The 13439-nt window shown below is 39.6% G+C and overlaps 1 protein-coding gene across 1 annotated transcript; it reads left to right on the top strand.

Annotated features, from left to right (window-relative positions):
* Positions 1-630: 630 nt before the first annotated feature.
* On the top strand, positions 631-9970 carry LOC115198064 (tetratricopeptide repeat protein 31). The gene is made up of 18 exons (XM_029759735.1): positions 631-795; positions 1083-1105; positions 1640-1697; positions 2194-2387; positions 2499-2579; positions 2730-2798; positions 2956-3126; positions 4776-4931; positions 5591-5645; positions 5838-5928; positions 6165-6306; positions 6602-6706; positions 6922-7012; positions 7138-7336; positions 7475-7549; positions 7971-8070; positions 8444-8556; positions 8796-9970. Exons 1-18 carry the CDS (start codon positions 753-755, stop codon positions 8905-8907), a joined length of 1878 nt encoding a protein of 625 aa, XP_029615595.1. The 5' UTR covers positions 631-752; the 3' UTR covers positions 8908-9970.
* Positions 9971-13439: the final 3469 nt, after the last annotated feature.

A 13439-nucleotide genomic window follows, 5' to 3' on the forward strand; every position in this document is an offset into this window, starting at 1 on the left:
ATATATTTATATGTACCTATTCATCCCTTACATTTGTGTATATAAGGTAGTGGTTGTAAATTTGTGAGATATTACTGCATTGCCGGAACTAGAAGCAAAAGCATTTCGCTACACTCGCATTAACATCTGCTAACCGTGTGTATGTGACCAATAAAATTTGATTTCGACCGCTGCGACACACACAAAGTAATGTAGGGGAGGATGGCAGAAAAAGACAGAAGAGAGGAGGTCATCTATACAAGGCTAAGGGTGGGAGACAACGGGTTGAGACATTTAATGTGATAGGAAAGCATCCAACAGGAAGGTGTGATTACTGTCTGGAAACAGAGACAGTGGAGCATGTACTGATACAGTGCGAGTGTGGGCAGTATGAGAGGGCAAGAGAGACTGAGATCCAGTACGAGGGAGACGGGGATACAGCAATTGAGTTTAAAGAGCAAACTGAGTAAAACCTCATCAGATACAGTCTCATATGTTTTTATCAAATGGGGCTGGCGGGTAGGATTTAGTTCCTCCTTGTCTCTGGCCCACGCTCCAGTACAGTAGGTGGCGGTAATGCGCTTGAACGTTGGAGGCCAACAGCAGATAAAAACCACAGAAGAAGAGACCCGCTATTTTTTTGGGTGGGGGGGAAGTGGAGTTCATTCGACACAAAGGTGGGGGGAAAAAACGAGGCAAAACATTTCGATGGATAGGCCAGCGTCATTAAGCTAGCTAATTTTTAAATAATATATATATATCTCTCCTTCGACATGTCTGAAAGAAGACTTTCGAAGATTACAGAAGTGGAGCAGGGTAAGAGTACTATTTTTCTCCGAACAACACCTATGTTTGACTCGCTAGGTATCAAATGTTAGCTAGCTTCTGACTTTCTGTAAGTTAACTAGCTAACATTTAGTCTAGCTATTCAGTTTTTTTTTTTTGTATAGCTGCGAGTACTTTTTAAACCGTCTCAGGAATTAACTTGGATTTCTCTTATTTTATGAACCTAAGCTAGCTGCTAATTATTAGCTAGTAACGTTAGCTAACAAGTGTGTGTGTGTGTCCTGCTGACGTTTTGTATTTTTTCCTGCTATTCTTAGACCCCGGAGACATCCATAGGATGGTAAGTACCAAGCTGAATGTTTTAGTTAGCAACTGTTGTAGGGATTACATTTGAATTTGTGTACTGGCGTTGTTAGAGGAAAGGTGGGGGGAGAGACCAGTGTGAAGTGAGGGGGAGGGGTGGGTCTAAGGGTCATTCTCACGAAACAGTCAACAACAAAATGTCATTTTCACATGTCCTGGATCTAAGATTAGGACCTGTATATATCTATTTTATAGTTATGCATTTTCCAACAATTTCACAAAATAATGACAATTTTTTTTTTTAAGCAAGTTCTCCGTTTGATGGAAGGCCTACATTATGATCACAGCCTACTTGGCCATATAAAACTAATTTAAAGCGGGTACAGCCTCAGTGTTCCCAGTAAACGTGTGCTGGATGCTGCACAAAGTTGAACTTTGCCTTAGCAAACCTGAAATATGCTCAGTGCAGGGAAACCAGGGAATTGATTTAAATTTCCCATAATTGTGCAACCCTAAGACCATGCATAAAATACATCTCTGTACATACTTTCCTGCCTCCTTTCTTTTTCAGCATGCCGTAATGGATTTTGTAAGAGTAAAGTCTCATGGGCTAAACATTGGATATCTTGGTAAGAACTGGTCTTAAAAGCAATGCCTAGTGCAGGGTTTCTCAAACCCCAAGGGGTGCACTTTTTTTTGTCCTAGCACAACACAGCTGATTCAAATAATCAATTAATCATCTAGCTTTGATTATTTGAGTCAGCTGTGTAGAGTTAGGGCGAAAACCTAAACGTGCACCACTTGGGGGGGGTCCAGAGGACGGAGGTTGGGGAAACGCTGGCCTAGTGCTAAGCACAGTATGAATGCAAATAACATGGATGACAGGTTTATTATCGTTTCTATACCAAGATGACTTATCAGAATATCTATTAGATGAATAACGTGTTTGTATCACGTCAGTCGCCTTGATTCAAAAAAAATTATAAATGTCACTGGACCTGAAAAGATGAGTCATATTTAAACAAGATGTTCCGGAAAAATGTTTGAATCTTTGCTGTTCCCAATGTCTAGCTCTATTGTTTACTGTGAATTTGGCTACTAACAATTCCCATTCTTTTCACAAAGGTTTGGATTTTGTAACCCATGAATATTACTCGAGTGAAGACTTTTATGACAGCGATTATGAAGATCACCATAGTAGAAAATCATACTGTGGATTTTCCAGAAACTTCTTATCCAACTCCAGCTCTTCGTACCAACCCACCTCTCTTCGTTACAATCAACCACCTAAAGCAGCCTCTAAACCATCTCCAGATAATGTCAGTATTTTACAATCTCCTAATCTAATGGATAAAGTCTGGCTTTGATTGCTACAAAACCTTTTGAATAATCTTGTATTCTATTTAAATAAATATGTCTTCATTCTGCAGCCTGCCGTGAGCGCTCTTGAGCTATTAAAAGACAACCGAAAAAGCATAGTCAAGGCTGAGAAGAAGCGGATTAAGAAAATTGTGAGTTTTTTTGGGGGGGTGAAAGGTTTGAGGTCAACTAAGTCGTCGTCCCCCCCCCCCAACTTACCCATACTCGTCAGGAGGTTAGTGGGTTTAGGAAAGCTCAGACAATTTAAACAAAGTTCTACTTTCTCAATTTCTGTCCTACAGAAACAAAAAGAAAGAAGACTGCTTGAGAAATTGGAGAAAGAAAAACAGAACCCAGTGACAGAAGTCAAGGTGAGTGCTATATCAACTCAGCTGATTTAACAATGTTCATTATATTTAATAAAAGCTAAAGCAGGCACACCTGGGTTTATATATCAGTTTTAAGTATGTCAATATAGTTTAATGTATGATTTTTCTCTCTTGACATATGAATGTTGACTGTTCACAGCTTGATGCAGAGAGTAAAGTAAATGAGATGTGTAACAAGACTAGTACCAGCACGAAAGGGGCTCTCGCTCAGGGCATGCAGGACTTGTCTATTACGGATAGCGGAGACAGCAGCGGAGAGTCCAGCGACGATGAGGGGAGTGACGAGGAGAGCATACACAGCAACTCAGAGGTAACCAAACTAAAATGGTGGCTTTACATTTTTGGTTACATGTGAATCATCGAGCTGCTACACTGGGAGCGTAACATTAGCAGGGATTTGTGATAAAAAAAAAGTGTGTGTATATACGTATTCCTCCCCATTGTTTAAGTGAAAGACAGACAATATATGGCAGTCAAGAAAGTTGAGCCTTTTCTGAGAATGTTTTGATATCAACCAAAATGCAAAGAATTCCAGTATGGATCTTTCTACTTTCTCCCTTTATGTATAGGTAAAAGGCAGCAAACATATGGCTCCTCCCCTATGCATAGGGTACATTTTCGGGGCAAGTGATCGTAGGTAACAGGATAACTTGCCTGATGGTCAAGTGTCGTTTAGAAGTTAGTGTCATACCCTGCATTGGCGTAATGCAGTGTTCATTTAATCAACAATACCCCAAAAAATGTACACCGTATTATCCTTGGTGAAAACGAATGAATAAAACGAGATGAGATGCAGTTAAAAAAAAAAAAAAAAGTTGATTGGAACAAATTAGTTTTCATTTCAGTTGACAAAAAATGTGAAGAGACGAGAATTCCACGTTAGACTAAAGAACATTTTAATTTGACATGAAGCTCCTTTTCATCTGTGTTGTCTAATCATAAGCATGCATTACTTTGCAGAATATTTAATGCAATCCTCTCATTGGCAGTATTAACATCTTTCAGTTGCGCAGTCTGATTGAGCAGGTCTAACCGGCTCTCCCACATAACTCCCGAACGGTTACTTAAGTCACTGAAGCGCAGCCAGGACACTTCGATTGCAACTAACCTAAACTAGAAACAATGTTTACTCTCTTACTTTCATGTAAGATATCTTTGCTTTGATCAGAAGCTCTATTTCCCCATGTGCACTGATTTTTCATCTGTCCACAAATGTCAGTGTAGTTTTTTTCCCCCCCTGATTGGGAAATATTCATGCTATTTGCTGAGTATTAGGATTACAGTAATATTTCTGGCATTGTTGGACAGCTCAGATTCTCCACTTTTTTTCCACTGTCAGGTCATGGTGGGATGAAAAGAGCTGTATCCCTAAATTGTTTAACCTGTAGCCTAGGCTGTAGTTAATCATGGCTGGCATTGGTTACAATCTGCCACAATAGCAATATTTCTAGTTTTTAATGTCATGCGCACAAGTACAGTGAAATGCCTTTTCTTGCAAGCTATAAAACCCAACAGTGCACTAATCAATATCAGTGTAGCACTAAAAAATAACATACTGTAGTATCAGCTATACGAAGAGATAGTAGGCCCAGTTGGACATGGCTGGACATGGCTATCTGAATGTTCACATGATGGAAAACACATTATTTCCTGGGAGGGGAAATGCACTGACTAAAACTAAACACCTTGTCCCGAGTTGAAGTCAACTAATAACTAAAACTAAGAAGAACAAATTTACTAAAATGGCACTAAGACTAAAAGTTATTTTTGTCATTTAAGACTGAAACTAAATCTAAAATAGCTGACTAAATGTAACACTGGCGTAACAGAAGCAGCCTGTCATTGTTGGTTTTTAACTGCTACTCCAGAAGCAAAAAAAAAACCACTATCAAGTTTCTATTTTGGAGAAAATAGACTGGGGTCTATTTTGACCCTTTTCTTTTCCCTTATTTCCACCAGGAACTGGAACTGGATATGACCAGCAGTTTTGTATCCAAGGCTGCTGATATAGCAAAGCGTCAACTTGAACAGAAGCCTAGGCCAGAATGGAAGGAGAAAAAGAAAACCAGTCAGCAGAAAGAGAAACCAAATAAAGAAAAGAAAGATATACAAAAGGTGTGGTAATCTTTCCTATTGAATGCTTAAGGTATACATAAAGCCAGGAATACACTGTACGATATTAAACATCCCCGTAATATATGGCACACTGTACGATAAACCAGCTGTTAAATCTTGCTGTTGCTATCGGTAGAGTGTACGATGGACGCCCCCTCACTTAGATGTTTTAACCCCAAATGACACATACGATTTCAACGAGAGATGGGTAAACCGTTATGAATATTGACAGGGAGAAATGGCAGTGCATAAAATATTTAGTTGAGGCATTTGGGTATGTTGTTGAAGTGGATTGAGTGCAGTGTGAGCTGACTGAAAAACGTTGTGTGATGTATTCTACTGATTGAGCAATTTCACAGCGAACCAGTTTATTCACTCATCATGCATTTTCTATTGGCTATCAGAACGCATCACCTGTCGCACTGCAGGAGCTCCGACAAAACATTTGGATATGAGACTTTTCATCGTTGGCCCCCCACACATTTTTTTATCTACTTCATTGCCCCCCCCCCCCCCCCCGTGACACTGTATGCCTCAAGATTTAAATACGATCCAGAAAAATTATCTGCGACGAGTGAAATCGTAGAAATATCGTTCTATTTATCATGCCCACTTTAAGTATTCTGGATGTGTGAACTGTCTTGTTTATCCTTGCACAGAATTCTCCTGTACCCAACACAGATGACATAGTTAAAAGGAGTACAGAGCTGGCTGGTAAGTTTCTCTTCAGAAGTGGTTATACAAAATATTATTATTATTATTAAAGAACTTCCCTCGTTATTTCAGAACATTTTGTCCAAATGTTACAAAAGTGAGTATTCTACACCAGTTACTTGAAAGGAACACCTAGAGGGAGTACACTGATTTAGAAATTGGCAACTTTCTTATTTTTTTTTTTCTCCACAGTAATTGGTAATCAGTTTGCCAGCGGTGGACATTTTGACATGGCTGTTAAGTATTTTACGGATGCAATTAAGTACAACCCTGCAGAGTTTAGGTGAGAAACTACAATCATCTTGAAATGTCAAACTGTTCACCAATTATTTTGAATAAATGTGATTTTAAATGGTTTCCTGGCCTCATGATTTGCATAATGATTTTTTTCCCCCGTGCAGTATTGATAGGTTCCTAGGCTGTGCCATCAACTGGGATAATTGATTTGGTTTAAATGACACCACTTTCTCAGGTTTTCAATGTGCTTTACAACTAAAACAAACTACTTTTGTGTTTCAGGCTGTTTGGCAACCGGTCCTTCTGTTATGAGAAGATGCAGGACTATGAGAAAGCTCTGGCTGATGCTGAGTTAGCCCTCAACATGAGTCCTGGTTGGGCCAAAGGCCTCTACAGAAAAGGCAGAGCTCTGGCAGGGTTGAAGGTAATGTCTGATGCCAGTTATCGAGCTTTGGACCATTATCTTCTCACTGGATGCCTTTCAAACTTCATTACATGTTTTTGTAGAATTTCTATTGAGAACAAGAAATGTCAACTATCCCTTTTTTTTGGTAACCATGCCAAGTTGTGTACTTCCTGTCATTTCGCCAATCATGAATCGGTACATGAGCTTGTGCCTCATGCACAGATGTTGCGAATGCGTTTTTATCTTATTGTTTACTATTCAGACTGAGAATTTTACATTTTAGCGTAGAGAATTTACAATAATTTCCCCACAGAGATACGATGAAGCCGCCCAGGCCTTAAAGGAAGTGCTGCAGTTGGACAGTTCCTGTGCAGATGCTGCCCAGGAACTTATGAGGGTCCAGATAACACAGCTAATGGTCAGCAACATGAGGATGCGGAGTTAACATTTATCACACACCAACTGCATTAGGACAAAAAAAATAGAAACATGGAAGGAGACTATTTAGTCTCTTATGGGTTACTGTAATAGAAAGGATGTAAAACTGGTTGGACTCAATAGTAGTCAAATACCATTTGAACATTGTTACATATTTCTGATACAATGATTCTGGGTTTTGTGGTCTTGTTGCAGGGGTTTGGCTTTTCTCGGGAACAGAGCTCAAATGCCTTAATAATTCACGGGAACGTGGAGAAATCACTTGAGGCACTGTCCAAAATATCTGGTAAGAGCAACTGAAGGTTTCTCCTCTGTGTACGTAGGCTACTTGACATATTATATACTGTTGGAGTCCAGAGTTATTTGAACTGAGAAACCTCACAGACATTTAGGGACTTGTTCTTGTTTTAGGAATCCTCTATAATGGCAGTTATCCAACTGCAAGTGTTGACTATCCTGCCAAAGTGAACAGTGTCTACAGCACCTCTACAACGTCAGTGTTCCCCTCAGCCCCAAAACCTCATCAGGCCCAGCATTCACAAAACCTTCAGAACAGACCCAAGACCAACACCCCCACAAGGACCATGCCGGAAAACTTTCCTGTAGAAACGTAAGTTTGATATCAACTTGAATGTTTTTCCATTCCCAGTGACATGAAAATGAAGTATTAGAGATGGTGTCTGTTTTATGTCAATTGCAACTGGTTGTTTGGTAGGTGTAGCAATTTAATATTTGCTTTTACTTACAGTAAATTATACCCTATTTGGGTTGGAAACTTGGTCCCTTCAGCAACGGAGGCTATGATTCTAGAGAGATTTGAGGGGTAAGTGAATGCACCACATACATTTTAATTGAACCCTCAGGGAAGTGGGGCAGCAAGAAAGATTTTCTTTACACACCATTCATTAGATATTGTGGCGGAAGGTAGCCTAGTGGTTAGAGCGTTGGGCCGGTAACCGAAAGGTTGCTGGACCGAATCCTCGAGCTGACAAGGTAAACATCTGTTCTGCCCCTGAACAAGGCAGTTAACCCACTGTTCCCTGGTATTTTATATATATTTATTATATATATACAGTGTTCTGCCACAGCCAATCACCTTACCCAGGTTTCCAGATTTTGTTTGACAACTATGCTTGAGTATAAAACTAAGCTATGAACTAGGCACTCTTGAAAATATCGTTGTGTAATCAGTCCCCTGCTTGTTAAGACTTCTGCCTCTCTAATCAATGTCTCTTTCATTGCAGAGCTGGGAAAATCCATAGTATTAAACTTCTGCGTTCCAGACGATGTGCTTTTATTAACTACTTGGACCCAGACTGTTGTGAGATTGCTTTGACTTTTCATGTAAGTGTCTTTACAATATGTAGACGTGCACTAAGGCCCATGGTCTTATGCGCTAGTGTCTGCCCATTGTGCTCTACTTGATTCTGTATGTTTGAGTAACATGTTTAGTTTCACACACTATGTTCCCATAAGTTTCTTAAGTCATTGTGTTCAGACTTCAATTCCTCTTGATGATTATTGGAGGATGGGCTATAAGGTCAGTCAGACTCTGACCACCTCCAATGAACTTAGAGAGGATTTGAGGAAACGATGACAGAGAAAGGCAAGGATTTGAGACTGCTAGTATAGTTTTCAGGCAGTCTTGGTCTTAATTGGATGTTTCATGCAAGCCTCTGACCTCTTGGGTAATAATTGTCTGTCTGCCATCTTAAAGGGGATGGAGCTCAATGGGTCCAAGATCTTAGTGCGCTACCCCGACAGGAACCCAACGCACCTGGGCATAGCCAAGGATGCCCAGAAAGCTCAGGACCTGCCTTCCAATAGCACGTATGTAGGATCTATTGGACAAATAGCAAAAGGGCAATATATAGTACTGTCCCTGGTTTTTGATCTTGAAATTTTCTTCCTTCTAGCAGTGAGTAGCCTATTGAAAATCATAAATTGTTGGCACAGTAAAAAATGACTAGAAAAGGTCAATGTGGTTGGGCAACACCCTCCTTTGGGCTGGCATACATTTATTGGCAGTTATTAGTTGATGATATTTGTGACTTTTATATCCTTTGTAGAAAGGAGTGCTTCTTCTGGAGGAACCTGGGCTGCGACAGGAGGCCAAACTGCCCCTACAGGCACATCCCAGAACACAATGGCGTTGACAAGGGCAAGACCTCAGGCCAGTGAACCCGTCAACTTCAACTGGCCCACAGTCAAACTCATTCAGGATTTTAGATGGTTCATATTATGCTTTTAAGCGGTGATTCCCAAACAGTGCACACCATTTTGGATTGAGTCTATTTCCTAGTGGGACTAAAATGCTTTTAGAGGCCAAAAATGTTTTTGTTTTATGGTTTATTTTTCAGATGTAAATTGGTCAAGGAACTTAGGTGTTTTGGAACAGTTAATCTTGTTCGGCACCTTTTTCCCTACCCTGTCAACACCAAATGTTAGCTCTTTCTAAAGCCCATATGATGGATCATATTGGAGAAATGTCACTCATGACTTTGCCTCATTATATTCTCTGTTGCCTGCTAATTATGAACGTTGGTCCATATAAACATCTGTTGGGTTCGTGTTACAGCTAATAAGTCAAGTAATTCTGCGTTAATCATTAACTGGTACAAATCAATTCCTGACACTTTATATTTTTTTCGTGAACCTGTAATTGCGGTTTTATTTAGGAAGACGCATTACAGAATGATCCGGGTATATAGTGTGTGGAACAGACAGATTCCCTGACGCAAAATAGGGAAGTCAGTTCAACAAATTAAGCATTTTAACAAAGAGTGACGGTTTTGTGATATCAGTGCAAAATGGCCCAACTATATGACGCAATCTTTACCCATAGGGCAAAAACTGGTTGCATCATAGTTTCAATGTAATTTCAACCCCCAAAAATAAATGGAATAATTTGCATCAATTTAGAAAACTTTATGCCAATAAAATCAGTTATCACAGTAAGGGCATTTTTGTATTTTTTTTATTTTTTTTTCCCACTCTAAATTCAATGACATGGTGATTTGTTTTTTGTTGATTTCACGTTTCGGAAATATCTGGTAAATCAAAACTAGACATGTAACTGAAATCTGTGCCCAGTGGGTAGTAATTTCAAATGTTTTTTGTTTCTCAAATATTTTGTACTGATCAGTAAACCTTGCTGTCTATGGTGAAAATGTAACCTTCAAATTAAGTTTTTTTGTAATATCTTTGGTTGAATTGGTTCAATAAATTACATTTCGCTTGGTCATTTCTTTCAGACTTTTTTATATTTTTTTAAATATTAAAGTTTTCATGCAATTTCTTTTGTGACATTAACATGTCTTTATGACAGGTGATTATACTATCTTTCCTATAACATTGAAAACAAAGTGCTTCATGGCCTACTGATGTTGACCGTGCTAAGAGCTTGACAGTCACTATGCAGAAGGAAGAGCGCTTACTAGCAATGGTATTGAACTCCAAGTCAACCAGTAGGTGGCAGCACAGGCTTGGCATCCACAGGAGGGAATACTGAGGAAGTTGATCAAGTTACTGCATGATTCTACATTTTGTGGTAACCAATTTTAACAAAGCGATTTGAGGTCACTTTAGCCCATAAGAGTCTGGGGGGGGTTCTACTAAGCTATATGGAATTGTTTTAAGGTTATATGAAGGATAATTTAGCTTTTTGATACAGTACCAGTCAAAAGTTCGGACACCTACTCATTCTAGGGTTTTTCTTTATTTGTACTTTTTTATACATTGTCGAATAATAGTGAAGACATCAACACTATGAAATAATACAGATGGAATTATGTAGTAGCCAAAAAAAGTGTTAAATCCAAATAGATTTTATATTCTTCAAAGTACCTACCCTTTCTTTGCCTTGATGGCAGCTTTGCACACTCTTGGCATTCTCTCAACCAGCTTCACCTGGAATGCTTTTCCAAATGTTTTGAAGGAGTTCTTACTTATGCTGAGCACTTGTTGGCTGCCAGGTCATCTGATGCAGTACTCCATCACTCCTTGGACATATAGCCCCTACACAGCCTGGAGGTATGTTGGGTCATTGTCCTATTGAAGATGAAATGATAGTCTCACTAAGTGCAAACCAGATGGTTTGGTGTATCCCTGCAGAATGCTGTGGTAGCCATGCTGGTTAAGTGTGCCTTGAATTCTTAATAAATCACAGTGTTACCAGAAAAGCACCATCACACGTCATCCATGCTTCACGCTGGGAACCACACATGCGGAAATCATGCGTTCACCTACTCCGCGTCTCACAAAGACACGGTGGTTGGAACCAAAAATCTCAGACCATAGAACAGATTTCCACCGGTCTAATGCCCGTTGCTCATGTTTCTTGGCCCAAGCAAGTCTCTTATTGGTGTCTTTTAGTAGGGGTTTATTTGCAGCAATTCGACCATGAAGGCTTGATTCACGCAGTCTCCTCTGAACAGTTGATGTTGAGTTGTGTCTGTTACTTGAACTCTGTGAAGCATTTATTTGGGCTGCAATTTCTGAGGCTGGTAACTCAAATGAACTTATCCTCTCCAACAGAGGTAATTCTGGGTCTTCCTTTCCTGTGGCGGTCCTCATGAGAGCCAGTTTCATCATAGAACTTGATGGTTTTTGCGACTGCTCTTGAAGAAGCTTTCAAAGTTCTTTACATTTTCCATATTGACTGACCTGCATGTCTTAAAGAAATGATGGAGTGTCGTTTCTTTGCTTATTTGAGCTGTTCTTGACATAATACGGACCTTGTCTTTTACCAAATAGGGCCATCTTCTACATACCACCCCTACCGTGTCACAAAACAACTAATTGACTCAAAAGCGTTAAGAAGGATAGACATTCCACAAATTAACTTTCAACAAGGCACATCTGTTAATTGAAATGCCTTCCAGGTGACTACCTCATGAAGCTGGTTGAGAGAATGCCAAGAGTGTGCAAAGCTGTCGTCAAGGCAAAGGGTGGCTACTTTGAAGAATCTCAAATATAAAATATATTTTGATTTGTTTAACACTTTTTTGGTTTCTACATAATTCCATATGTGTTATTTCATAGTTTTGACGTCTTCACTATTATTCTACAATATAGAAAATAGTAAAAATATATAAAAATCCTTGAATGAGTAGGTGTGTCCAAACTTTGACTGGTACTGTATATTTGATGCTGAAAAAAAAGTCCATACAAACACAATGAATAACAAAAATTGAAAGGAAGTTTGTTCTGAAGTGTCCTATATCTGAGCGATAGTGTCTCTAGCTTCAAATCAATTAAAATTTAATTGTCACATGTGCAGAATACACCTTACCGTGAAATACTTACTTACAAGCCCTTAACCAGCAATGCAGTTCAAGATATAGAGTTAAGAAAATATTTACTATATAAACTAAAGTAAAAAATAAAATAAAAAGTAACACAAAGTAACAATAACGAGGCTATATACAGAGGATGTTGATGCAGGTTTTTGTTATGCTAATTGTTTTTAGGGGGTTAACTACGTATGTGGTAACAATGAATACTTTCTGATGAATACAATTTAATTATGTCATTGTTATTGGAAAATGACAGGCTTTTTTTCGTGTCCCCGGGTAGATTTTTAAGACTGTGTGTGTGTGTGTGTGTGTGTGTGTGTGTGTGTGTGTGTGTGTGTGTGTGTGTGTGTGTGTGTGTGTGTGTGTGTGTGTGTGTGTGTGTGTGGGTGGGTGGGTGGGTGGGGGGGGGGGGGGGGCATAGCTATATACAATACAACCGAGGCGAAAGAGTAAAACATGCTGTAGGTTGCTAATCTGTTTCTGTTCTGTAGGTGGCACTATGTGCTCTTTTCAAAAGGGTCTCATTCTCTTAAAGGACCTAGGATCAGTAGACTACAGGGGTGGTCTATCAGTCACTGGGACGACAACCCAACGTGGGGTGGGGAGAGGTTTTAGCAGGTGGAATATTGGAGGACAATTGGAGATTTACTCAGTTGCAAATACAGCTACTGCATATGGACACTCAGTCATCATGGTACTTTTTAATGGTACACATACAAACACATATAGTACCCGTCAAAGGTTTGGACACACCTACTCATTCAAGGGTTTTTCATTATTTGTACTAATTTCTACATTGTAGAATAATAGTCAAGACATCAAAACTATGAAATAACACATATGGAATCATGTAGTAGCCATAAAAGTGTTAAACAAATCAAATATATTTAATATTATTCAAAGTAGCCACCCTTTGCCTTGATGACAGAATTGCACACTCTTGGCATACTCTCAACCAGCTTCATGAGGAATGCTTTTCCAACATTCTTGAAAGAGTTCCCACATATGCTGAGCACTTGTTGGCTGCCTTTCCTTCACTCTGCGGTCCAACTCATCCCATCCCAGGTTGGGTGATTTTGGAGGCCAGGTCATCTAATGCAGCACTCCATCATTCTCCTTGGTCAAATAGCCCTTACACAGCCAGGAGGTGTGTTTTGGGTAGTTGTACTGTTGAAAACAAATGATAGTCCCACTAAGCGCAAACCAGATGGGATGGCGTATCTCTGCAGAATGCTGTGGTAGCCATGCTGGTTAAGAGTACCTTGAATTCTAAATATATCATAGACGGTGTCTCCAGCAAAGCACCCCCACACCCTCACTCCTCCATGCTTCACGGTGGGAACCACACATGCGGAGAACATCCATTCACCTGCTCTGCGTCTCACAAAGACACGGCGGTTGGAACCAAAAATCTCA

The sequence above is a fragment of the Salmo trutta genome, chromosome 8, assembly GCF_901001165.1.
Source record: "Salmo trutta chromosome 8, fSalTru1.1, whole genome shotgun sequence".
Taxonomy (NCBI): Eukaryota; Metazoa; Chordata; class Actinopteri; order Salmoniformes; family Salmonidae; genus Salmo; species Salmo trutta.

Coding starts and splice junctions, on each gene's coding strand:
- LOC115198064 (XM_029759735.1), top strand. CDS start 753: ATGTCTGAAAGAAGACTTTCGAAGATTACAGAAGTGGAGCAGG. Junction 1,698..2,193: donor GCTAAACATTGGATATCTTG/GTAAGAACTGGT, acceptor CTTTTCACAAAG/GTTTGGATTTTGTAACCCAT. Junction 7,550..7,970: donor ATTCTAGAGAGATTTGAGGG/GTAAGTGAATGC, acceptor CTTTCATTGCAG/AGCTGGGAAAATCCATAGTA.